The sequence below is a fragment of the Lepisosteus oculatus genome, chromosome 8, assembly GCF_040954835.1.
Source record: "Lepisosteus oculatus isolate fLepOcu1 chromosome 8, fLepOcu1.hap2, whole genome shotgun sequence".
Classification (NCBI taxonomy): Eukaryota; Metazoa; Chordata; class Actinopteri; order Semionotiformes; family Lepisosteidae; genus Lepisosteus; species Lepisosteus oculatus.
The window spans coordinates 48,787,913-48,813,941 of record NC_090703.1 but is presented as its reverse complement, the minus strand read 5'-3'; the positions used below and the strand labels follow the sequence as shown (position 1 = coordinate 48,813,941).

At 51.7% G+C, this 26,029-nt stretch overlaps 2 protein-coding genes across 5 annotated transcripts; one reads left to right on the top strand and one right to left on the bottom strand.

Annotated features, from left to right (window-relative positions):
- Positions 1-1,074: 1,074 nt before the first annotated feature.
- phf6 (PHD finger protein 6) lies at positions 1,075-10,291 on the bottom strand. 3 transcript variants are annotated; one of them, XM_069193688.1, is made up of 11 exons: positions 10,103-10,291; positions 8,290-8,466; positions 6,890-6,991; positions 6,463-6,596; positions 5,638-5,684; positions 4,590-4,753; positions 4,313-4,456; positions 3,433-3,537; positions 2,522-2,655; positions 2,194-2,341; positions 1,075-1,613 (listed from the first exon to the last, which is right to left on the bottom strand). In XM_069193688.1, the coding sequence occupies exons 2-10, from the start codon at positions 8,425-8,427 to the stop codon at positions 2,194-2,196; spliced, it is 1,116 nt and encodes a 371-aa protein (XP_069049789.1). In that variant the 5' UTR covers positions 8,428-8,466; positions 10,103-10,291; the 3' UTR covers positions 1,075-1,613. The 3 variants fall into 3 exon arrangements, with proteins under 3 accessions (XP_069049789.1, XP_069049786.1, XP_069049787.1); XM_069193685.1 differs by having other exon boundaries at positions 1,075-1,760; positions 10,103-10,290; XM_069193686.1 differs by lacking the exon at positions 10,103-10,291 and adding an exon at positions 9,450-10,092 and having other exon boundaries at positions 1,075-1,760.
- A 2,827-nt stretch (positions 10,292-13,118) lies between these two features.
- On the top strand, positions 13,119-24,106 carry cab39l1 (calcium binding protein 39, like 1). Of its 2 annotated transcripts, none has more exons than XM_069193683.1 (9): positions 13,119-13,312; positions 18,732-18,913; positions 19,508-19,672; positions 19,919-20,037; positions 21,540-21,708; positions 21,979-22,038; positions 22,127-22,192; positions 22,835-22,978; positions 23,625-24,106. In XM_069193683.1, exons 2-9 carry the CDS (start codon positions 18,797-18,799, stop codon positions 23,811-23,813), a joined length of 1,029 nt encoding a protein of 342 aa, XP_069049784.1. In that variant the 5' UTR covers positions 13,119-13,312; positions 18,732-18,796; the 3' UTR covers positions 23,814-24,106. The 2 variants fall into 2 exon arrangements, with proteins under 2 accessions (XP_069049784.1, XP_069049785.1); XM_069193684.1 differs by lacking the exon at positions 13,119-13,312 and adding an exon at positions 13,665-13,946.
- Positions 24,107-26,029: the final 1,923 nt, after the last annotated feature.

Below are 26,029 nucleotides of genomic sequence, written 5' to 3'. Positions count from 1 at the left end.
AACCAGGCTTTTGAAGTGCCGTTCCAGTGGATGAGACAGTGAGAAATCAAAAGGCAACACTCGTACTTCTAATCCACTCAATTCTTTCCGTTTCATATTTAATACTTTGATTTTAAATCAAATCTGAAACTAAAAAATACATTGAAGTTTCATATAATCTCTAATAGACATTGCAAGTGCCTAACTGATTGGATGCAGGACAGATCAAAGTCTTACAACCAAATGAGAAACCTGCTGAGCACTGGACATATGTCAAGCTTCTGCACTTGTTCGTTAGTAATATGACATACAAGCTTTAGGCTGAGACCAGAGAGAGACCATGTGAGTCAGAAAGGAATCCAGAAACACGGTTTATAAGCAAAGGATTTTTTTTTAATGGAAGCAGCTTCCTGGTTGAAACGAGTGCCATTGGTACTGCAAAAATATACAAACCTGCCACCTGCTGGACAAACATAAGAGTCACCAGCTTGACTGCACTCCACATGACCGCAGATACATGCAGCCACTCTCTTGCTCCTTCCCTGTCAGGTGGTTTTGTTTTGTCAGATAAAGGATGTGCAAGTTTGCAGTTAAAACCCTGTGAAACAGCTGTTGTCATCATGACATCTGGGGCAGGCACAGGGAAAGGTCTTGCAGCCTACTGCACGGGAAACAGACTCTCTCAAACACCAGATACCGTGTGTGCCCCTCGCTCAAGTCAGTCTGGACCCATCCCATCCCAGTATTCATTTTCAAACTGGTTCAACTGGCTTTCGAAGCCTAGGAAAGTCTGAACAGGGGACAGGGGGGTCTGTCCATTTAAAAACACACCCTGGAGTTCCATAACCTGCTGATGGTGTACTGTACTTTGTGAACATGGAAGGACTTTTTCCCCAAAGATTCTCCTATCCTTTTCTTTGAACACCAGTAGTCCTCAGAATTGCTCTCCTGCTTTATGGGCACCAGCAAGGGTTAACAGCCCGGATTCCACCAGCAATGTAAAAATCCCCAAAGCTCAATGGACCCACTCTGATAAATTTGCACAGGTCTAAAAGGAACGGGACACCAGTCTCCAACAGTATCACAAATCAGAGGTCATGCTACCAGAAGACTTTTAATCCAGACTCTGGATACAAAGAAAGTCACGGATCTTTACAATAATAAAGTAATAAAATATAATACACAAATTTGAAAAGGAAGCCAAAAAAAAACACGAAAGAGAGAGAGAGAGAGAAATGTCACTTTAAGAGAGCAGAGCAGGAGATATACTTGATTTTATGGTGTGAAACGAGAAGAGGCAGCCTCCGTAAGATGACCGTGAAGAAAGAGCACTGTTGCTGGTTCTTCTCTCCCCTCAAGGTATATTAAAAAAATGAAAGTGTGGGGGTTCAGCACAGGCAAGTAAAAAAAAAAACAACTTTTGATTATATCCAGTCTTCTACAAAAATATCACATCCATTACGGTGAATCGCCCATAAGTCCTGTCAGTTCATGTTGCAAAATTCATGTCCTCGTTTTCCTCTGCGGACTGGACCTCTCGGCCTCGCCCCGCGTGAACTCCGAACCCTCCCGGAAACGATGCAGGAGCTGATGGGTAATTCAGAAGGCCAGAGATGGTGTGCGTGCGTGTGGGTCTGGAGGAGGGCAGAGCTGTTAGGAGGCACACGGGAAACCAAACAACAGATCGAAATTGCTGGGCCACCCCGTATTTTACTAGTGGAACTTAATACAAAAATATGTACATTTCTTTGTCTTCGATCGCCGTCTCGCAACACATCCATCTGTGGACGGAAAAGGACACCATCAGGACAGACCAGGAGCAGGCCTCGCGCTGTTCACAGGCAGAGAGCGAGTTCACTTGCCCAGGAAATCTATTATTATTCTGGGAACGCAACTGGTCCCTCTTCCCTGGACCGATTCCAGAGCAGCTAAACCTCTCTCCCCCGGCAGGACAGACTGAGGAAGCCCAGCTGTGCCTGACTATCAACTCCACAAGGTGGCAGCAGTGAGGCGGCGACCGACACCAGCCCGAGAGGGGACAGGGCTCGGCTGGGCCTGCGGTGGATGACCGCTCCACTGTGGGGTGTTTTGGAGCTGCACCGTGACCCCCAGACCCCCTGGCTCTGGAGGTCCAGTGCACAAGCGCCCCAGCTGGACCGGACCACAAGACGGGGCCGCGGGGCTGAGCCGGGCCGGGCCTGCAGAGCGCCCTACCTAGTTGCCGTTGAGCTGCGGCGGCGGTGGTGGCGGGGGCGCTTGGGTGCCGCCGTGGTCGATGCCGGCCTTCTCTCGACTGCGGCTCTCGCGCTCCTCGTCCTCCTCGTCCCGCTCCTCGTTACCGCTGTGGTTCTTGCAGTACAGCCTGGGGGGGGGGGGGGGGCACGACAGCCGCAGGGTCAGTCACCCTCCCTGGCCCCCTGTGGGACAGACACGCCTCCCCCGCCCCACCCCAACACGACGCAGAAACCGTGTCTGAACCCCTGAAGGAGCGAGAGGGAAAAGGCGGCGCCCCCCCTCCCCCCCCGCGACCTCGGACCCTCACTTGTAGATGCCCCTGGCCATGTTTTCGATGTACTTGGCTTTGTCCTTCAGGCCGCAGTGGTAGTGGTAAGTCTTCACGCAGGCCTTGATCTCGCAGCCAATGGTGGCTCCCAGCTGGCCGCACAGGGTGCATTTCTGCCAAAGAGCAAGGGGGCACTCAGCGCGGTTTCTCTTGAACAAGCACAGTCCCCCCGGCACACTGAACTGAGCCGCTCCGGGGAGAGAAGGCAAGCTCTGCTCTGCCCGAGAGCAGTGAGCCTCTGGGAGATCAGCGTCTCCCAGCCCCGGTACTGGAGGAACAGTTCCCAGCTGGTTTTCATTCCAGCTCAGCTCTCCACGCAGTCCTAGAACATGGAACAGCACTGTCCCGCCTGCTTGTTCAGACTTCGATCTTAACTTGCATCTTCGGTCAGTTCCGAGCGTCAGAAATACCCCCCCCTCCCGGGGTAACAGACTGGGGCACAGAGGTACCAGAACCTTACCCTGCCCCTCAGACTACACAGCCCCCACTGACTGAGCCGCCGGACGAACAGCAGCAGGCGGGAGGGAGGTTATCACACACACACACATGCATCCCTGGGCAGAGGTCCCGAGACTCGGGAACTGCCACAGGGTTGCCACCTGTGACAAATCCCCTTCCACCTTTCAAGAGCCCAGAACAGATTCACAGCTGTGCCCCAGGTAGAAGAGTGGCACTGATTACTCTGCGATATAGAGCCAGTAACCCTCCAGGACCAGGAGGCTGGTAGCCACTGGTCTGCCTCAGTGTTTCTCAGCCTCATCCTGCCCACACACACATGCACGCTCTCCGCCAGCCCCAGCGCAGTGCTAGCCGTACGGTAAGAATCTCATTTCCACGCTGAATTTCCTCAGAGCTCGGGCCTGACTGACCAGCGAGCGAGCGGCCCTTACCATCCTCTTCCCTCTCTTGATCTCCTGGATGACGGTCTTGATGTCGAAGTTGCCGAACTCCGCCCGGGAGGTGGTGGTGAGCTGCACTGTCCCGGAGGAGAACAGCTGGAAGCGAACGTTAAGAGAGCCTTCAGACCCGCTGTTTCCCTGCCTCGCCCCCCCCGGCGGCCCGGCCAGGACACGCGTCACCCCCCAGCTTCAGGGCAACGGCAGCAAAGCAGAAGGGCTTTTTGTCGTGGTTTTCATTTTAAAAAGTCACTCATCTTACACTCCCTGCAGTGCTAGAACACGGAACCGCGGCGCCCCAGGGGACACAGCGCTGCCGGAACACGGAACCGCGGCGCCCCAGGGGACACAGCGCTGCCGGAACACGGAACCGCGGCGCTCCAGGGGACACAGCGCTGCCGGAACACGGAACCGCGGCGCCCCAGGGGACACAGCGCTGCCGGAACACGGAACCGCGACGCTCCAGGGGACACAGCGCTGCCGGAACACGGAACCGCGGCGCTCCAGGGGACACAGCGCTCCCGGAACACGGAACCGCGGCGCTCCAGGGGACGCAGCGCTGCCGGAACACGGAACCGCGGCGCTCCAGGGGACGCAGCGCTGCCGGAACACGGAACCGCGGCGCTCCAGGGGACGCAGCGCTGCCGGAACACGGAACCGCGGCGCTCCAGGGGACGCAGCGCTCCCGGAACACGGAACCGCGGCGCTCCAGGGGACGCAGCCCCAGAAAACAGAGCAGCAATGCCCCCCCACCCCCAAGGTCTAGAACACAGAATAAGCAATGCTCCAGCCCCACAGGTCTGAGAAGAGTTCCACACAACCCCGCCGGCTCACGAGAGGGCGAACAGCCCCCCCCGGCTCCTTCCTGACGTACCATGCACTTGTAATGGGCGGCGACCTTCTTGGCGTTGGAGGCGTGCAGCTTGCCCCGGGTCTCGTTCTCCTCCTCCCCCGCGTGGCAGAAGCCGCATCGCGGGCCGGTGTCGCTGGGGCTGCCTCGCAGAGGGGACCGGTCCCGCTTCACACAGAGAGCCAGAGATTACACAGAGAACCACACAAGGGCGCCGTTCACTCACGCGTGGGGGGGATAACCCAGGTTAGCCATTTCTGCGCGGCTAGGTGTTCACGGTTAGGGAACGCCGATGTCTCACATGCGACGCGATCTCCACGTCGTCCGTGCCATGCGAGGAGGTCGAGCGCGTGTCCTCCGATTGGCCCCGTGAGCTGGCTTTGACCCGCCCCTTCTCCAACCGCCCCCGCCCCCTCCCCCGGGGAGGGGAGGAGTCTGAGTCGTTGGCCACACCCTCTAGCTCATCTGCAAGACAAGAGAGGACGCAAAGGTCAGAGGACAAGAGCATGAGAAACGTTACACACAAAAGGAGGCCATCTGGCCCAACTGGCTCATTTGGTAGTTAGTAGCTAATTGATCCCAGGATCCATTTCTTAAAAGAAAGAAACATCTGTTTCTTAAAAGAGTTCAGTTGCTCCAGACTGTCAGTGCAGGACGTTTCTTGAAGTCCCTGAATATAAATGGCTGCTCTAGTCTGCAGTGATTCCAGAGAGCAATATCGTTTCAATAATGTGGTGGCAAAAAATTCTAAACAGTATTGAAAAAGAGGCCTTAACAGTGTATCATTCAATTCTAACACAACATCCCTTTAATCGTCTAAACTGTTATCCACGTATCCAGATGCTTTGTTTGCCTTTTTAATTGCTTCCCCACATTCTTTGGAAGATGTTTATGTTGACACATTTACATCATAAGTTGCCTCTTTTAGATCAGCGTTTCCCATTTTCCCAAGTATTTTCCAATACTTGCATGCAAAAACCCTGCACCTCTCTACATTCAAGGTCACCTGCCAGGTGTCGCCTCTGCCCAGTCTTGAATTGCATCTAAATCTTTTTGAATTTCATTTGGTGCCCCTGGAGTGCAGGTTAATCCTCTTTGTAAATGTACCAGAGCCCAGACCCCTGACACACATTCAGAAGAGCAGCGGCCCTTGTACAGGTCCCTGTGGCACCCCACTAATCACGTCACCCCAAGAACTACACTGTGCTTTTACAAAGACAGTCGTGAGACCCCTCAAGCGATTACGCTCAACGCAGTGTGCTCTAGACTGCGAGGCTGCGAGTAAAATAAACACAGAAATTGGGGGGCAAGGAAAGGACTGAATGAAAGACGTCGATGGACATTCCTACCTTCGCTGGAGTCTTGCGAAGCATCCCGGTGCTTGCGGCAGTACACCCTGCCAGGAGAAGGAATCAGAAAGACAGGTGAGCAGCCGGCACGCTCCTCATCCTCTGCTGGGCGCAGACGACGTGAAACCAGAAAGAAACGAGCCGAAACGTTCGGAAGAAGACGTCGTGCGCAACCGGATGGCCTACAGGAGGCAAGAGGGCGGGAGAACTTAACTCCAGCCCACAAGAGCTGTAGGACCTTAGTCGTTTGGGCTCTCGCTGATCATTTCTAACTACGGTAGAGACGCGATTATCCGACCTTTGCTTATCCGACATATATGTAAGTATATACAGTGTATATACTGTACACTGCTCGCGCGCGTGCGTGCATATTTTGCCCAATCCGATGCTGGGTCACGTACTGACGTGGACGTAGCTGCGTTTGCCGACTTCGCGCTCGTGATGATTATTTTGCCTCCTGTATTTTCGAAGCGGCCGCTGCTGATGTCATGTTACCGAGACGCGGGCGACACCCCGGCGCAGGGAAGAGAAGCGCATCTGGGAAACAAGCGCTCGTTCTCTTAAACAATCGCGAACAATAGTGCTGTGCTCTCGTTATTTTAGCATTACAGTGGATTAATCCACCAGATTTCATACGCATACTGCATGTCCATTCATCTACGATTTGTCTACTCATTATCCCGCATTATCCCACATCGTCAATTATCCGACACACTCCCGGTCCCGTTGAGGTGGGATACTCGGCACTCTCCTGTAGTCCCGGGCCCAGGACTGAAGGAGGTCAGCCGGGCCCAGCCGGGAGCGCACCGCCCGCTGCGTCCTTACAGGTAGATGCCCTGGGAGGGGTTCTCCTTGATCTGGGCCTTGTCCCACAGGGCGCAGTAGTAGTGGTAGGTCCTGCGGCACGTCTTCACGTCGCAGCCGATGGTGGCGCCGGGCCGGTGGCAGGAAGAGCACATCTGCGAAAGGGACGGACACGTCAATCCCAGAATCCCAGAATCCCAGCGCGCTCTGGACTCGGCGCAGCGGGGGAGGAACGGGGGGAGGGGGTCTGCAGAGGATCGGGTTTTCCCGTGAAGGAACGGGACTCTACTTTGAAGGGATTCTCTGCGGGGGGGATGTACGAATGAGACGGTTGTGTCCTCGTCTCACAGACTCACGGGAGTCCGCGGCGGGGGGGGGGGGTGGGTCACCCCGAAAGCCGCCGCCGCCGCCGCCGCACCCTTGGGGGGGGGGGGGGCGAGAGACTCACCAGCTTGTTCCCCCTCTTGATCTCCTTCTTCACGTCCTCGATGGAGAAGCCCCCGATGTTCTCGCTGTCCGAGTGGGACGACACCAGGGCCGAGGAGAAGAGCTGGCGGGACAGGGGGGACAGGGAGAGGGGAGTGAACCGGGCCGGGCCGGGCCGGGCCGGCCGCTCCCAGCAAAGGAGCGCAGGAGGGCTGCGTTCCCAGGAAAACGCCGGGAAGCGGCCTTTTCACACTGAGAAAGGTTCCTGCTCCATCCGGTTTAAACAGATACACCAAACCACCGGCGTGATGCGCTTTCCCGTTATGACGATGATGAGCGAGACGCTGGACACGCATGCGATAACCACGCAGCTACAAGGACTCAAGAGTTCAGTCACGAACCGTCCTCTGTGTGGCGAAATTCAGAAAAGTAGCTCATTTTTCCCCCCCCACTCGCACACAGTTAAGCTTTGCAGAGTACACACCCTGAATGTGGCCAGAATTCAATTTTCTTTCAGTGGCACACAAGATTTACACCTCCCTCACTCTCGAGGAGACGGACTCTGGCCAGTCTCCGCCTCAATCCTGCGGTCTGTCAGTGAGGTCTACTTCGCCATTCTGCCTAGACATAACCCCAGGTTCAGAGCTCGAAGACTCGAGAGTCCTTGAGTAGAAAAGACATCTCTACTGGCAGGACTTTCAAGACACCTGAAAGAGGAGAATCGGACGACTGTGCCTGCAAGTCTGACGTGCGATGACTCTCAAGGTTACCGGCATATCGTTTTTCCTGTTAAACACATCCGAGACCCCCATCTTGGACACCTTCGTAACGCACAAGAAAACATGATCACTCCCGTCTGCCGGCCCAAAAAAAATATATTTTTTTAATGCACACGGGTGGCCTTCGCCCAGAAAGAGCCCCGATAAAACCCGTGACCCCATCAGGGGGTTTTTGTGTGTGGAGGTGTAGAACCCGTTTCAGAGCAGACGTGTGTACATCATCTGAAGTCTCCCTGTGGCAAAATCGGCTGCGAGGACAGGAGGTGCAATCCTGACCGAGCTCACCGAGCACTGCTCACAGACCAGGCAGACACTTATAATAATAAGGAGCCCCACTGAGAGCTGGTGTGTGGGGAGCGTTCTGGCGCACTATGGCTGCCATCGCATCATCCAGGTGGGGCTGCACACTGGTGGTGGTGGAGGGGAGCCCCATTACCTGTAAAGCGCTTTGAGTGGAGTGTCCAGAAAAGCGCTATATAAGTGTAAGCAATTATTATTATTATTATTATAAGTGTCTGCCTGGTCTGTGAGCAGCGCTTTCAAGAGTTCTCTTCCCGAAGTCTCCTGCAGGTCCTGTACTGCCCCCCCGCCCCCCCCAGGACGAACCCCTCAAGCGCGCGCGGTCCGGACGGCCGTCCCTCACCATGCACTTGTGATGCGCCGCCACCTTCTGGCCGTCGGCCACCAGCAGCTGGCCGCACTCCTTGTCCTTGTTGGTCTTGCAGAAGGCACATTTCCGCAGGCGCGCGGGCCCTTTCTTCTGCCCCGACGAGCCGGACATGGTCCACTGGCCACAGCACGCTCAGCTCCCGACCCGGCCCTGTGGGGGGGCAGGACAGCCGCGGGCACAGAGTGAGCGCAGGGGCACCGGACCGGGGACCCCTCTGCCTCTTAACGCCGGGCGGGACATGGAGCTAAGGGGGACTACTTATCCCAACTCGGGTAACGTGACAAACAAGACACAGTCAGCGCGTCTCACAGTTCGGCCCTTCATGACATCACCCTGCAACACAGTCCAGCCCTGGGGTTCCGCTGTTTTTAAAACAGCAGAGGCTCCCGATGAGGTGGGATTTCTTAAGGACACGACCCCCCTGGGGCAGAAGGCTGCTCCACGCCCCTGGTCTTAACCAGTAACGCCAATCACATCAGACCCACGCTGCCATCGAGACTCCAGGTGTCCCGAAGTCCAGCTCCGGGTGACAGGGAAAACTGCACATTTTTACTCCCAGAAAACGAAGGTATCGTGGCACAGCGCACACACGCTAAATGGCAAACACACGCACTCCCAGCTCGCCGAAGAGCCTCTCTTCCCCCCCCAGGACTGCGGCGGCTGACACTGCCCTCTGGGCTCCGGTTAAAACAGCGGGTCGTTTAACAGTTAAGCGCCTCTCCAGCTCCGAGCGCACCACCGGCGATTCTAAAATCAAAACCTCAAAATATTAAAACGTTTCACTCGAGAAATATATTTACTATTCCACTTGTACAAATACAGTAATGGTTACATTTTAGCTGAGCATATTACAGTTAATTTATTCATATTGGTGCAACCCATCTCGACCAATGTTTTTATTTTAAAAAACTGAGCGATAATCGATAAACTGCACCCGATTGAGGAAAAAATAATAACTGCAAAACCTGATCAACGCATGAGCACGAACCCACCACCGCCCAAAACTATTTCTGTGTTATTTATCTTAACACTGATACTAAGTATTTTATTTTATTCGTCTTGCCCACTCCACGGGCAACCCGCGCGCGCCGCGCGCCGCGCGAGCAGAGCTGTCAAAGTAACGAGACACAAACCTCACCAACTCCGCGCGAACCTCAACTTGTCCCCCACCCCCCCCCCCCGTGCAGCTGGGAAAACGTGCTCAAAACTGCCGGGTCCGTAACGAGGGAGGTGGCGGGCACATGCGTCAATAAAACCACACGTTCCGAGTGCGAAGTCGTTGCTGGTTTTGTTTCGTGAAGACCTCTCCCAGTTTGAGTTTCGAAGCTGTCCAGGTGCGACCCCCGCCGCCGCGTCCGCCCGCTCCGTCTCCCTCCAACCTCGACCCGTACCCCTTACTTCAATGCGAAGGACAACTTAAAACACCCCCCCTCCGTCTCCACGCACCCCCCCCCAGCAGGGCCTCAGTCCGGGCAGGGCCTCCGCTCTCGGCTGCAGTTAATTCAGTTCTTCTGGGGGGCGGCGGGGGGCGGGAGAGTGAACAGGCCGTAAGAGCGCGCATATGCAGCACGACAGCAGGATCTAGCGCATCTCCATTCATTCCGCCGCCGCGGCGCCGGCGGTCCGGGGGGCAGGTCCGCCGCCGGGGAGGGCGCGTTAGCATGCGGCACGCCTCGCGTTCAGCACCCCGGGACGGAGGGCACCCCCGTTTCAGCCCTACCCCGCCGGCCCCAGATACACTACCCCGCCGGGGAGGCTGATAAAGGCCGCAACACAGACATCTTACCCTTCTACCGTCTCAGTGTCACAGTCACGTTGCTCCACTGCTTGTGGGGAGGGGAGAGGGGGGGGCGGGGTGGGTGGGTAAAAAAAAAAAGGCGTCCGTCCTGTTTTGTTTTTTTTTCCCCCTCTATTGCGATGTAGCGCTCGCTCGCGGATTCTCAGCTTCTACTGCGCATCATTCGGATGACGTTGCGCTCTGGGAAAAAAAAACACACACGCGCGCTCGCCGCGGACACGCCCCTTACGCACGCGGCGGACTCCGGACGCTCGCGTCCACCCGCGCGCCCGCCGACGAACCAGAAGGGGGGGGGGTGGGGGAAGGTGACTGAGGGTCTCGTGCTGTCGCGAACTATCTCGGCGTTGATATCATGAAAGCGGCTTCGGCTTTGGCTTCGTGATGATCAATACCGCCGCGGTGTCTAAAACGGTTGTATTATCATAGCAAATACAAAAACAACGATGGCAATTAGAGTTGTTGCAGTATTCTTTAAAAAGCAATGATTTCAAAGGATGTAAGGTTTTGCCCTACAGAATATATATAGATTCCAGCGCGCTGTTTATGGGGGTAAGGGCGTTTCTTCCTGATTCAGTTCGTAGTAGTATCTCACTCTCCTGCCCGAACTGCTCTTGTGTACTGGGATGCACCGTGTGTCAAGTGCCTTGGGATCCTTTGGGATGAATATTCCTATATAAATGCCGGCAAGCGGTTCTTAATATTTTATGACACATTTGCAAGTCACAGACATTTGGTAGGGAGCCTAGTATTGGGCTACTGACTAGAATATGCTGTTTCTTTACGCTGTGTTGGGTTAAAAGTAACAGGTCCCCCTACATCGCCTTATCACCAGGAAGAGGCCTTCAGCGCTGGTTTGGACATCAAGATAAACGAACTGCGATTTATCTCTGTAGGTGTCAGTGTAGCTACAGAAGTACAGCGAGGGGCAGATCAGAGAACGCAAGTGCTGAAGGATTTAATCTGGGATCTTTACTACTGCTCTCCTAGGAATAAAACAGCTTTCGGAAAAACCTGAACATATAAGAGCTGATAACTGGGGGTCACTGTTTTTTTCTGGTCATGGCTTTAGCTGAGCTCTCAGTTTAACTCAATTAGGTAAAATAATTCAGCCATGAACTGAGCCAGTTGCTTCATTTGGACTGTTTCCTCTGCTCGGGTCTCAATAGCAGTGACGGGCCAGTGTCCTGTCCAGGGTGTGTGTGTGTCCTGTGACGGGCCAGTGTCCTGTCCAGGGTGTGTGTGTGTCCTGTGACGGGCCAGTGTCCTGTCCAGGGTGTGTGTGTGTCCTGTGACGGGCCAGTGTCCTGTCCAGGGTGTGTGTGTGTCCTGTGATGGGCCAGTGTCCTGTCCAGGGTGTGTGTGTGTCCTGTGATGGGCCAGTGTCCTGTCCAGGGTGTGTGTGTGTCCTGTGATGGGCCAGTGTCCTGTCCAGGGTGTGTGTGTGTCCTGTGACGGGCCAGTGTCCTGTCCAGGGTGTACCCTGCTTCCTGCCTGTTGCATGCTGGGATAGGTTCCAGCTCCCTCGCAGTTAGAAAATAGGAGGATGGATCTAACAAACCAGTCTCTGTTTCAGCTAGGCTTAGAACGATTGCTTTCACGTAGCGTCTGAACAACCAAATTGGTTACTAAGTAAAGATGTGAGAATAACGCTGGTAAATGCTCAGATTCTAGGCGTTCGTAGTGCTGTACTGACCCAGTGGCCAGCTACCAACCCAAAACAATGAGCTGGATTCAGAAACCCACTGTCTGCACAGGGTCTGTCCTGAATTCTAGCCTTCTGTTAGTGTTCCTGAGCTGGCAGTGGTTTTTAAAAGTGTGCCAACTAAAGGTTCAGTAAACTTAATTAAGAAAAAAAAAAACTCAGCCTCAATAAAACCCATCAATAAAGGCGCAGGGGTCCTGCAGCACCAGAATAGGGCAACACGGTTCAAGTCTCATGCTGTTCGTTTCACTGAAGGGATTAGCAGGTCATATTGTTTCGGTGCCTTCGTCTGCAGCCACATACACCATTTTTAAGCAAAGATCCTGTGCAACAAGTCTATATCTGTTGGCGTGACCTGTTTTGGTATCACCTAACCAGGTGGGCCACGTGGTGTTTTAACCACACTGCTAGGAAGATGGGGACATGCGTCATGAGGGTTATCTGGTTTTCCTTTGAAAAAGCATGTGCATCTCAGTGGAAAACATTGCTCATCTATGAGAGGGGAAGACGAAATTACTTTGATTAACAGGTAATATGTACAACCAACGGCCAGTCGTCTCACAGTATCAAAGTCAGTAATCCAGGGCTCGTGGCAAACTGCTCTCTGCCCATCATGTGGACATCCTGTTGGGAGTTCTGGTTGAAAAACTGGTTAAACTCGTTTATGTACCACAGATCCAAGATATTGTACCCAGATAGATATACTTTTTCTGCCTTATCACAGTGCTGAGGTGTTCCAGGATATTCAAAGCAGGATCATTCTAACATTATCAGCTTGAGGAAATACAATGGATGTGTTTTGGACAGTGAAAAATGTGTATACATTGATCTGTTAGTAACCATTTTTTTCCACTGAAAAAATTACGTAGAAACGTTTAAATGAACAAAAGAGGAAGTGTACAACACTTTGTGACGCTCAAGGAAACTGTGATTATATGAGCTTTTGAGTGAAATGTAGTGTAGGTCATGCCTATACCCTGAAATACAGTAGATTGGTCTATTGCAAAAATCTGTATTTGGAAAGTCTTTATTTTCAGCTGAAGCGTGCAAAACAAATGCGGTATCTTTCACCGACTTTTTCCTTTCTTTTAAATGTTCTCTGCCAGGCAGTGTTAATGGATTCACGGTAGTTCCGGGCGTAAAAACGTACTGCGTGCAGGCAGGACAGTGCCCCCGCGGAACGAGCGCAGGCCCCGCCCCCTCGCTGGCTGCCGGGCTCTGATTGGCCCAGAGCAGTGTCAGTCCGTGACCCGGGGCGCTCGCCAGCCCCGCGCACGCTTTCCGCCCAGCCACTGAGGGAGGAGGGGAGGGTGTGTGCGCGTGAGAGCCCGAGCGAGCTCGAGGAGGAGTGCCGCCCGGGCTGAGGGCGAGATCGCCACGCCTCGCGGACGAGGAGCACGCAGCAGCAGCAGTTTACGGATGAAGACAATAGTGACGTTCTCAGTTTAAACTTCACATTTTGCAGTTGGTTAAAGGAACCGTAAAAGGCCAGTCCGGTGAGTAGAACTAGTTGTTTGTCTCCCTCCTCCCGAGATCGTTCTGTTGTCTTTTGGGTTTTAATATTTTCCGGCTGTCGGAAGCGGTGCTCGCCTGTGTCCGGGGTGATCATTAATTTATTTGAAATACTAGCTCTCCGGCGGGCAGCCACCGGTAGAGAAACCAAACGCGGCCCAGTGAAATCCCCTGGCTCAGCTGGGCTGTAAAAGTTCGCATCCTTCATTTAAATGTCACGTTTGTTCCGGTGTTGATAACAAAATTGTTCTCGATTTTTTTTTGGGGGTAGGAGAAAACAAAGTCACAGCAACAAAGACAAGAGTCTCCTCAGAATGTTCTGGTACTTTTACATTCAGCTGAATTATTGCTACGTCTTTATGCGAGGTGATCGATAGTATTTGTTTTAAAGTGAAGACAATCGAGTGTCACCGGATATTACTTTGGAAAAATACCAGCTCATTCAACTGCGTAGGGACAGGAGGCGGAGACGAGGGAGCTGGTCTAGGTAACTGAAAACTGTCACACAAGCGGCGGCGGTAAGACGCACACACACACACAGCGAGGTGTTAACACGGACAGATGTAAGGGGGGGCTTTTTTTTCGGAAGCTCACAAGCGCCCCCCCCCCGACACTAAGGTATGTTGCTCATGCCGGTGTTTCTCCAAACGAGGTATAATTCCGTGGTTCGAACCGAGCTGTCAGAAACCCGTCACGTCTGCTTCTGCAACCCTGCCCCGTTGCAGAGCTGCGCAGTAACTCTTCTTGGAAAAAAAATAGATGCATATCGGCCGAGTCACATTTTTGAGGGGCGACCTTGCGTCACTTTCTTTTTTTTTATTTATTCAGAAGCAGATGTTACATAGCTGTTGAAACATCCTCAGCATAACTTCTCAGACCGTGTTTGTAGTGCGGTGTAATATCTGCTGGCGGTTGGCTTTGACCGACGGTATTGACAGATCCGGTCAGTGGACTAAATATATCTATACATATTTGCCGAACGTTTTATCTGCTATCCTGTTGTGTCATTGTGCCATCGGAGTAGTTCAAAAGGCGCCCCTACTTTCATGCCTGAGCCAGAAGGCTGGACTAGCGATCGTTTTTTTTTTGTTTTTAAAGCGGTCACTCGCGTTATTTAATGCGATGTTAACGCTAATGCTCTTTTCGATCGATGGGTCTGCCGCGACAGCTCCATTAAAGGGATGGCACTGCTTCCACCACAAGCTCTCGGATTTTTTTTTTTTAAAAAACGACCTCGGTGTCTCTCCCTAATGGACCCCTGTCTCTTGCCATCTGCTCGAACTGTGGACAGTCCTTAATGGGTGGAAAGCTAGCGTTTAAAGATACCAAATTTACACTTGGGATAGAAAAACAGTCTGTTCACGGCGCACGCAGATAGATTCCTGTAAAATGTTGTTTTGTTTTTTTTCCTCTCTGGAGTTTACTTTCTCATACATGTACACCGGTGTAAGATGCTGAAAACGGATTCATTATATTGCATTGACCGGACAGCATGATGGACAAACTGAATTCAAGTCCTTGTCAGATAACAGTAGGTCAAAGGGCACAATTCCAGTTATTGGAATCGGAGGGCTTGTAAACACGTTAGAGAAAAAGATATTGCTGCTCTGTAATCTGTCCAGAGAAGAACAACCAGTTGAATTCTGGGGCGTAATTCAACTTTTTTTAGTCTTGACGACTGAGGCAAGTGTTCAAAAACGGTTAGGGCCCTGGCACAGTCAACACAATCTTCACAACGAACGGTGAAACACGAACCAGAGGGCACACGTGGAGGCTGCCTCGTTTAGAGCTGAGGAAAAGGAGGCACCTCTTTACACTAAGGGTGGCGGGGGTGTGGAACAAGGTGGCCCAGTCCTTGTTGAAGCCAATGCATGCCCCCAGCTGGTTTCAGGAAACAGCTGGATGATTCTGGGATCAGTGATTGTCTATCTGGCAACCAGGCCTCCTCTCGCCTCTTGACTGTTCTACAGTTCCTTCCTTCTGTATCTCGCATCAGGGAGACATGGGGGAAATCGAAGCTTTATTGGGTTAAAGTATGTCTTTTAAGATAAGATCACTTTATTGGCCATATACAATTTTTTGCATTAGGAATTCGTCTTTTTGCAGACCCCAGCTTGCTCTCCATGAGACACACAGACAGGGAGAGAGAAGCTGGGGGTCAGAGCGCAGGGTCAGACATTTATACGGGGCCCCTGGAGCAGTGGGGGTTAAGGGCCTTGCTCGGGGGCCCAAAGGAACAGGATTCCAGGCCACCTTCCAGTCACAGGCGCAGATCCTGAGCCACAGAGCCACCACTCATCCCCCTAAGGTTAAAGGTCGTTAGCAGCAGTTTTTTAAAATAAAAAACATGTTTCGATCCTGGTGAGCTCCAATAATCCTTTCCTTTATAGTGGCAAGGGTGTGCCCATTTTCTCACGTCAGACGGTTCAGGGCAGCTCTCTGGCTGAGCTTTGGGCTTTCTGTTTGGTTTAAGCTGTTTGACTAGTTTTTTCTTTCCCCCCTTAAAGCACTCTGCTTGTATTCTGTGAATGACGTCAGTTTCTGCCTCCCTTACCACTGCTTGGCACAAGCGCTTCAGAACCACATGTCCTTAGAGTCCCAGCGCTCGGTGTTGGAGGGAGGGAGCTCCAGAGGACGCGTGTGGGCCTCTCTGTCTGTGCTGCCACTGTGTCCCCGGCTCTCCTAGTGAAATCCGAACTCGCAGGGGGATCCAGGTGAACTTTGTGTCTGTTGCCATTAGAATGCATGATTACTGAGCTCCCTGTGTGGTTTCAAAGGGAGGTGGGGGTGTGGAACAAACTGAAGCCGACAGCTGGGTGAGATCCTCCAATCAGGACAGGAGTCACGTCGTTACACAAAGGGAGGTGGGGGTGGGGAACAAGCCGCCCAGCCCTGTTGTTGAAGCCGATACCCTGGCTTCTCTCAGGAAACAGCTGGGTGAGCCCCTCTGATAATCTTACCAGACAGGCCTCCTCCGGTTTGCAGCCCTTCTGGTGTTGTAACCCAGTGTGACCTCCAGGACAGTTCTGCCATAAGCATTTAAAAAAAAAAAAAAAAGCCCCCATGTGTAAAAAAAAAAAGAAAAAAAAAAGTCCCATCGTTGCTCCATTCGTGGAGAAAGCCTCAAATTGGCTGGAAAAGCCGAAAAAAAATGAGGATACTCCCTCCTCCGATAGCAAACAACCCATAAGAGGAAAAGCTCCAGAATTGTGATGGGCAAACATGAGCTATCATACTTTTTTTAGTTTTTTTTTTTTTACTGATGCACTCCTGCAAACCCCTCTTCTCTCCAGCCTCAGCTGGAACTCGGGATGTCCCTGAACGAGGGGTTAAAAGGGCTCCCGCAGGCTGAGCTCCTTGAGGCGCACAGATAGCGAGAGTGTGGGAGGAGGGGGGGGGGTGCAGACTGACTGACTCTGTCTTATCAGGAAGAGGCTTCATTCCCACCCATCCTCCTTAGGAGCGCAGCTCACACAGGAATGCCAAGCGGCGCGCGGAGCCCTTCATGGGACACAGGGACGCTTCCCAAGACCTTCAGCAGTTCCCACGTATGCGCTTTGCCGTGTGCTGTCCTGCAGGGAGCGATCTGTGTGTCTTTAGAGCCGAGAACAAGACCCCTGCCGGTCTGGGCCTAGCCCCGGCTTCGCCATGTGTAGCTCTGGTGTGACCTTGGGTCCTCGTAGGTCGTCGGGGATCCCTGCGGATGCGGGGCCTGAGTTCCGCTGAAAGTTTTTCGGGGGTTCCTCGACCGGGCGGACGTTCAGACCGGCTCCTGATGTGAAAACTCCTTGTACCCCTCTCGGGCTGTCCGAGTCCCGCTGCGGTGAGGTACTGGTAACGTCTCCAGCTGTGCGCTGCAGCCCGGAGGCAGTATTATGTGTTGTGGCTCTGTGCTGAGGGTGACGTGGTTTGTCAAGCACAGCAGCCACGTTCACTTCTTCACTGATTGAAGAAGTTACTACTGCTTCTGCTTAGGGCTGTGCAATACCCTTCCACCAAGGGATGTGTGTTGGGAATAACACTATAAACTGCTGCAGTCTGTGGTCTGCAAGCAGTTTCAAAACCCAAAGTATCAATCAGCCGATTGAGAGTAATTTATATCCTCTGTGTTCATTTTTTACTTGTTACCTAGCTCATTGTCTGTCCAGCTGTCTTGTTGTTCTCTGGTGTTTACTTGCTCGTGACCCTCAAACAGAATCTGAAGAAGAACTGGCCAGAGTGAGCAGGTGTGCTGCTTCCTCTGTATATGCAATGAAAGTACATTGCAAGAAAGTACAATGCCGTCTACCTCATGTTGAATATTATGTGAGTTCAGGCAACATTCCCCTGCTCTTCTCTGGTCTCAGGGGATTGTCATAGTGAGACTTTCTACCCTTTCTAATAGGGTTCTCAAACCCAGGTCCTGTATCGTGTGGCTTCTGTTCCAATCTGAAGTAGTAAGAAAAACAGATAAGTTGTGTAACTAAATTAAAATTCTAAAGGATTTTCCTTAAGGTCTAAAATGGGCCGTTACCTACAGATCCACTCGGAGCCTGGCTGGAAGCATTGCTATTATGCTGTCGATGAAATAACTAGACCAGCCATGCAAATGTGTGAACATGGGTGGAGCTAAACCCCAGAAGACAGCAGGAAGTGAGCTTGAGACTCCTGGCCTAGAACAGCAGAGATGTGATCCAAGTATAGAAAATTATAAATGATCTGTAAAGAAGGGGAGCACGCCAGACTCCGCGGTGAAATCGGGACAGAGTCACAGCTGGAAATTAAAAACGCAAAGAGCCGTGAGTGTCTGGAGCAGGCTTCCTAGGAATAAATAGTGGCCGAGACCCAGAGCTTGGGCTTAACGTGGCTGAAATGTTAGAACTGATGAGCTACTAAACAAGTGCAAGATGTCCTGGCTGGCTTCCTCTATTTCGTAACCTTTTTCTCATGTTCTTAAGTGTAAAGTTTACTCGTTAGAGATTCAGAAGGGGAGATAAACCTCCACTCACCTGGTGTCACCTTTGCATCCCTGTAAAAGCATGAAAGCTTGAGAATGGATCGCTTAAGAAAGTCTTTCATTCTTAAATGCATCTGCGCTCTGGGTCCTGGTGCATTCTGGCTCCGAGCCTTGATGCAGCTTTTTTTTTAATGGCTCTAAAAAGAAATTGTAAGAGCTGCGTGAGGCAGGAGAGACAGTTTTTAAGTTTTCTGGAGTGAAATTACCCATAGTGTTTTGTGTGAGGTTAAACAAAGGTGGGTGGGAAAAATTTGAAAGCCTTAAAATGTGAATTTATATTTTTTACTTACCATTTCTTATGGTGTTTTACATGGTGCATTTGCACAGCCGTGTGAATATGGAGCTCATGCGTGCGTTCACCATGCACGGGCCTTCAAGTCTCTTGTCTTTCCCTCTGGATCTCTCAGGCGCTGGTGAGTGTGACACAGTGCCTCCTGCTTCGCGCTTGGACAGGGAACGTCTCCTCAGTGCAATGCCTTTCCCGTTTGGAAAATCGCAGAAGAGCCCCGCCGAGATCGTTAGGAGCTTAAAAGAGAACATGGCTTACTTGGAAAAACTGGACACCTCCGAAGGCAAAAAATGTGAGAAGGTGAGTCTCTCAGATGAGCTCCAGCAGGGGTGAGGATTATTTTTATTTTTGCACATCTGGAACGAGTAGAGTTCCTACTTCAGGTGTGTGAATATGTATTCTTCAGTCAGTCCTTCATATTCCTTATCCCATTCCTGCCAGATCACGCACTGACTGTTCTTCAACTGCATTCTACACTGGAGTACAAGCCTGTGAAATTTATATTCCTGTGTTCTGTTAGACAGCAGGCATTTCCTGGTGTTTACCTGGGCACGGCAGGCGTAAATGCAAATTATTTGTGCCGACAAGTAAATCTCCTTTCCAGGTGCTGGTTCTTAGCGTAGTCTAATGCTTGTTACTGCACAAAGGTGGATATAACCGTGTGTTTTTTCCAAAAAAAAGTATGATATTGAAACGAGTGGAACAGGCAAGGTAATACGAGCCGAGTTCATTCCCCTTTCGCGAAAACACAAGAGCATAAAAGGGAGATTTTTGTTCTCAAGCGTGAACAGAAATGCCAGGATTTGGGGTGCCGGAGGGCCTGGCGGGTGGGGCGCGGTGGGCGCCCGGACAGCCGCCGCCACGCGCCCCCCGTGCTGACTGTGGTGTCGGCAGGTGGTGGAGGAGGTGTCCAAGAGCCTGTCGCAGCTGAAGGAGGTCCTGTGCGGCACCAGCGACAAGGAGCCGCAGACCGAAGCCGTGGCGCAGCTGGCGCAGGAGCTGTACAACACCAACCTGCTCGTCGCGCTCGTCGCCAACCTGCAGAGGATCGACTTCGAGGTGAGGCTCCCTCGGATTACAGCGGCTCGTAGCGGACGCGCTCGAACAGCCTGCGCGGCCTCTCTTTTTTTTTTTTAGCTTTTACTCCGAGGCGGCGGCGTTACAGTGGCTGGGCCACTGGTATTTGTATCCGTGCTGGGAGGGGACGGGAAGGGGAGGGGAACGAAGATTTTTAGGCCGGGAAAGTGGAAGCCTAGATCCGCTTTATATAACTGTATAGAAACCGTTTTCTCCTCTCCGCCCCAGGGGAAGAAGGACGTCGTCCAGATCTTCAGTAACGTTCTGCGCAGGCAGATCGGCACGCGGACGCCGACGGTGGAGTACATCTCCTCCCGGCCGCAGATCCTCTTCATGCTCCTCAAGGGGTAAGTGGCGTGGGAGAGGCAGGCGCGCGCGTGCAGGCGTGTGCCGGCCGTCGACAGACTGCGCGACCTTTGACCCTGCACCGCTCGCCCTCCCTCCTCCCGGAGAGGCCCAGCGCAGGAGGCTTTGTAGGCAGCGTGACATCAGTACATCAGCGAAAGACCGGGAATGTTTTTATTTTGTGACCGGCTCACTTTGGTGATTTTGGGACTCAAATTTAAAAAAACTCCCTGGCTGGGGCACCTGGATAATTCAGCCATCAGGGACCCCAAATTCAGATAATTGCCCAGATTTGTTGGGGCCAGTAAGCGAGGGGTGGTGCCAGTCTTTAGAAAGCAGAGACCTGGAAGAGTAAGTGCGTTGGAGCTCTCCGGGAGCTGTGATAGAGCCCTTCTTATCTCAGACCATGAGTTCCAGGTTTGTTCTGTTTCAGTTACCAGTTGTCTCACACCGTCACACCCTTGTCAGTCAGTTTTTCTGTTGAGCCTCTTTGATGGGTCATCATTGTAAAAGAGACCCTGTTCTCAAATGACATGCCTGGTGAATTAAAGGATTATTGTTATTATTGCTACCATCAGGATTTGCATTTGTGAATGAGATAGAGTCCAACAAGGTGTACCAGAGCTATAATGGGAGCTATAATGTTTTGAGTGTCCGTACTTTCCATTTTTTTTCCAAGCGCATAAGCGGCAAGCAAAAAAAAAAGTAGAACTGAGCACTGAGATGTTAATTGCACTTTGTTTCTTTTTTTTTTTTTTTTTTAAGAAAATGAGCAAAGGCAAAGGGATTTCCTTGTTTGTTGAACGGGTGAGTGCTGCTGCAGAACAGTAGTGCTGTGCGCACAGCCTCCGTCGAAGACGCTCGCTCGTTAAACACGCCCCACCCGTCTCGCGTCTTCCTCACCTTTTCAGAACCGAGCGCTCGGTGCTCCTCGGTCAAGGGGGAGACGCTGAAGGGGCCCGCAGAGATCCTACAACGCAGGGCCAGGAAAGATCAGTCTGATGGCTGGCGGCATAAAAAAGGAAGGAAAAAAAATGGGAGGACGCTTGTCGTGGTGGTACATGTTTTACGAACAAGTCCTAGAGAAAAACAGAACACCTGGGGTTTGTCAAGAAAGTACTGATGACTTTCAGGGCTGCTGGCTGTCTGAGCTTCCTAACTAGTTGCTCAATAACACAGATGGCATCGGTTGCACTGGCATGCGGGAGAGTCCGCAGCAGGTGTGGTAGTCTGGGAGCTCTGACGTGGCCAAGAGCCCTCCTGTGGCCCACCAGTTCCTTCTCCAGGACCCTGGCTTCCCTGGGGAGTCGGAACCCGTGTCAGGCTCCACCAGGGGCTGCTTGTGTCCTGCCTGCCCGAGGGTTGACATCGAGAGTGCCCGAACTCGGGGACATTATGCCTGGCAGTCTTTAAAAAGCCGATGGGTTTAAATGGCGCGCAGACCTCCGAGGTGCCGTAGAGGGCGAGACCCCCCCGCGCTGACCTCCCGCCCCCCCGGCTGCAGGTACGAGAGCCCGGAGGTGGCGCTGAACTGCGGCATGATGCTGCGCGAGTGTCTGCGGCACGAGCCCCTGGCGCGCAGCGTGCTGTACTCCGAGGAGTTCTTCTGCTTCTTCCGCTACGTGGAGCTGTCCACCTTCGACATCGCCTCGGACGCCTTCGCCTCCTTCAAGGTGAGCCGGGGGAGGGGGAGGGGGCGGGGGGGGGGCGCCGCGCCTCGTCGCACCGCTGTCACGTGACCCGGAGCCGTCCAGTCAGAAACACGGATGTTTTACGAGCCGGACCTCTCTAATTAAGAAAGAAAGCGCGGTAGGAAAAACGGCGATGAACCCACCCATCGTTTCGGCTTTAAGCGATTTAAGGTGTGCAGTTCCGTGGCCTCACAAACCACTTGGGTCTTAAATCTCTGGGCATGGGGACTGAAGGCTGTTGCTTATTTTCAGGATCTGTTAACGAGGCACAAGATCATGTGTTCGGATTTCTTGGAGACGAATTACGACAGGGTAAGTGCTCTTTTGAAGTGGGGCCAGTTTATGTTTTGTTCTTGTTTCTCGGAACTGTTTCCTAATTTTTTGAATATATTTTTTTTAGGTGTTTACAGAATACGAGAAGCTGCTGCACTCCGACAATTATGTGACCAAGAGGCAGTCTTTGAAGGTACAGTACGTCTTCCTGCCAGAATGTCGTGTCAAGTATCCCAGTCGCCCTGTTGCAGGGACTTTCTTTTCAGAGACCTGCAGTGCTGAGCCTCCCTAGAAGACTCAGCCGGTGAAGGTGCTGCTGGAGCTCAGAGCCCAGCCTGAGTCTGGTGCTCCAGATGTTGCTAGTTTTACATAAAGGCTACCGATGAGAGGAGGTTACTTGGCCTGCCTGTTGTTGGGTCATTAATAGTTGTTTGACCCAAGGATCTCGACCAGCCGTTTTCTGGGTGAAACGGCTCATCCACACCCCTGGGACTCCTCGGGTAACTCCCATAATGCCATGGCGATTTGGGTGGGCATCAGTCAGCCAGGGCCCAAACCAGAGACCCTGGAATATGTGCCGCTCTGCCATCCGGGGGGCGCAGTGGTGCATGCGCGCGCGCTTTCTGACGGGCGGGCGTGGCATCGCTGGACAGCGCTCGCTGGCCCTCCTTCACCCTGGTGTGGCTCCGAGGGCTGTGGCGGCGTTTACTGGAGCCGAGTAGTTTGCAGCCATCGGCGCTTGCAAAGAAACGTCCGGGAGTTTTACCAAAGGAAAGAGATCGGTGTGTGATTTCTTGGCTTCATTTTATTTATTTATTCCCCCCCCGACGCGCAGCTGCTGGGAGAGCTGCTCCTGGACCGGCATAACTTCACCGTGATGACCCGCTACATCAGCCGGGCCGAGAACCTCAAGCTCATGATGAACCTGCTGAGGGACAACAGCCGCAACATCCAGTTTGAGGCCTTCCACGTCTTCAAGGTGACTCCGGGAGAGCAGGGAGCGCCCCCTGGGGGTCGGGCTGCGCCACGGCGGGCTGGGGCGTGCTGGGCGTGTTTTTCTCGCGTCCGGCCGCGGGGGAGAAGCGGTGCTCGCTTTGCGGTGCCGCTCTGCCCGGCCGATCAGGTGGAGACGTCGGGAATTGCTCGCTCCCGATGGAATTAAAGGAGGAACTTGAGGGGTGGCCAGATTTCAAAAGCGCGGAATGGAATTTAGCCAGTTCAAACTCTACTGATGTAAAGTGCGATGTGTTTCCTAAGTGACCACCTAGTTAGGATCTAGGACTTCACAGTGTCCCTTAGTTTGTTGTCAACAAACGAAGGTAATGGTTTGGGAATTCTGGTCCAGTGTAAAGAGCGCCACCTACTGGTCTACCCATCACTTGCAGCCCACTAGATTCAGGCCTAATGAGGCTGTCGGTTTGTGGATCCCTTGTTGTGTGCAAGTTAGAAGTGTTAGAGAATTTAAAGCTCAGGGGAAGTGTAATTTTAGTATTATTATTATTATAAAAGACTATTTTTAACGGTGGAAACTAGAACGTGTGCTTTTTTAGGTCAAGTGCATCATCACTGTTCGATCCGGCGACGGCGCACATCCAGTTTGATCACGTTGCGGTTGTCGTCTCCAGGTGTTTGTCGCCAACCCCAACAAGACCCAGCCCGTGATGGACATTCTCCTGAAGAACCAGGCCAAGCTGGTGGAGTTCCTCAGCAAGTTCCACACGGACCGATCCGAAGACGAGCAGTTCTGCGACGAGAAGAACTACCTGATCAAGCAGATCCGGGATCTGAGGAGGGCCACACCCCAGGAGACCTAAAGCCTTCCCAGCATGCCCCTGGGCCCCCTGAGCGCGTCAAACTCAATTCCCCCACCTCCACAGGGGGATGGTAGGACCCCGATTCCTGTAGACACTTGACCCTGCCTGCTAGGGTCAAGGAGTGGGTCTTGAAAATTTGGGGGATATACCCTACCACCCCAGTACTTCCCTAAATCTCCTCCAAGGAGGATGAGCAGCTTGTTATTTAACCCATGTCTGGGGTTCCAATTTTTTTAACTGGCTGAGCTGTGTGCGTTCAATAGCTAACTTTATTAAAAAAAAATCAAACAATGTTTTCTTTTAAAAAAAAACTTATAAGCGTTTAAAAAACCTCTCTAAAGAAATGCCTTAAGACAGTGCTTGATTTAAAACTGGGTGATTAGAAAGTCCCTCAGAGCTGCCATTTTCTGAGCCTTAAAACCTGGAAGGCTTCCTGGCTTCTGACTGCTCGCCATCTTTGTGTTTGCTTTTGGGGTTTGAGACCGGCGAGTGTAAACGCAGTGTGTGAGCTACAGTAATTGCACATTACTGGGGCTGGTACCTGAATATATTGTGCATTGTTACTGTATGTATATATATATATCTCTCTCCAGTGTGTATCTGCCTGCCTGTGCTGACGACTGTGATTGTTCGCTTTGCGTCAATGAGGGGAGCACTGCGTCCCTAGGGCTGCCAGTTCACGTCCCAGGCTGTGGGGTGTTGCCGACCTTGACCCTAACTGCACCCCCCAGCTCCACTCGCTGCTGTTCCGGGTCGTCGGCGGAACTGTGCACGGCCTCCCTTATTTATAACTTAATAAATATGCTGCTGACAGTATATATATATAAAAAAATAGGAATGCTTACGTGTTACAATGGGGAAATTTGATAAACGAATTAAGTGCTGTATTGAATTTACCAAGGTGAACCGTTTAGAGTTATAAATAAAAACAAGCCATCAGTGCAGAGCAGGGTAAGCCGTTGTCTGTTCTCATGCGAATTCCTGTGAAGGACAGGAATATATCATTAGTGAAGTTATGAAGGGTCTGGATGGGGATCAAATGTGGGCAAACAGCCTGTATCCTGGGATTGGAAATTGCTCTCTCTAGGGGGAAAGTTAACATCTGGGTCCTAAGGGACATTAAAGTAACGTTTGTAGAAATAGTTTTAGGGTCTGATTATGCACTTAGAATAATTCCTGTAGATCTTGAGAAATGTAGCTTGCAGTTTACTATTTATGCTTGCATTTTCTCTTCTTGGTATTTTATATGGATAGGACAAATTTATACCCAGTTTGGCGTATATATATAAGAGTCACAAATTAAAGTGCCTCTTGATTTTGATTAAAATCAGATTTGTTTCCTTACAAAGGTTTCCTGTATAAGGGTTCACAACTCGAGTCCTCAGGGACTAGAATCCACCTGGTTTTCTAGGTCTCCTGCAGTTGTGAGCAGCTCTTCCCCTGGGTGAAGGGTTAAACAGCTTTTGGTAGCTTTGGAAACCTGCACATCCTAGACAAGTAGGTCTGGAATTTTTTTCTTTTTTTTTTTATATTTGATTGAGCTCTTAAGTATAAGAACTCCGTGTGTCATCTCAGTAGCTTTCAGGCAGGAACAAAATCCATTCTAAACCAAAAACGCCTTCCTTGAGAAAATGTATTGCCATGACAAAACATTTTGCATCTGTCTGCAGGGCACGGTTCAAATCAGGGAGGTGGCAAACTGTTTCTGGAGGGCCTTGTCTCCTGGGTTTTGCTCTAAAATGAGTAGTCAATTAACTAACCTGTCTTCTAAATTAGGCATTAGCTTACAGTTGATTACGCAAGACATTCATTTCATTAAAAAAACAACTACTTACAAACAGTAAAGGCACGGTTATCTACAAATCACCTTGGAGCCTAATTAGAAGAATTACAATCATGAATATAACCTTTAAATAATTAGACTGTGACTGGGAATGTGGGTGAAACAACCCCCAGAAGAAACGAGGTGCCCAGGAATTGTTTGAGATTACTAATCTCAAATTATCGTCCATGCTCGAGTTACACAAAAGTAGGCCACGGGTGTAGAAGCTTTGAAATTTGATTGATATAAACCTCATGAAACAAACCTCATTCAGCTTTAGTACATTTTACTAAGTACCATGTCTGTTTTCCAGTTTAATATGTAATTATTTAGCCCAAATGGAAAACAGAACTTTACTGAAAAAACGTATACATTAATGCTGGATATTTTCCCT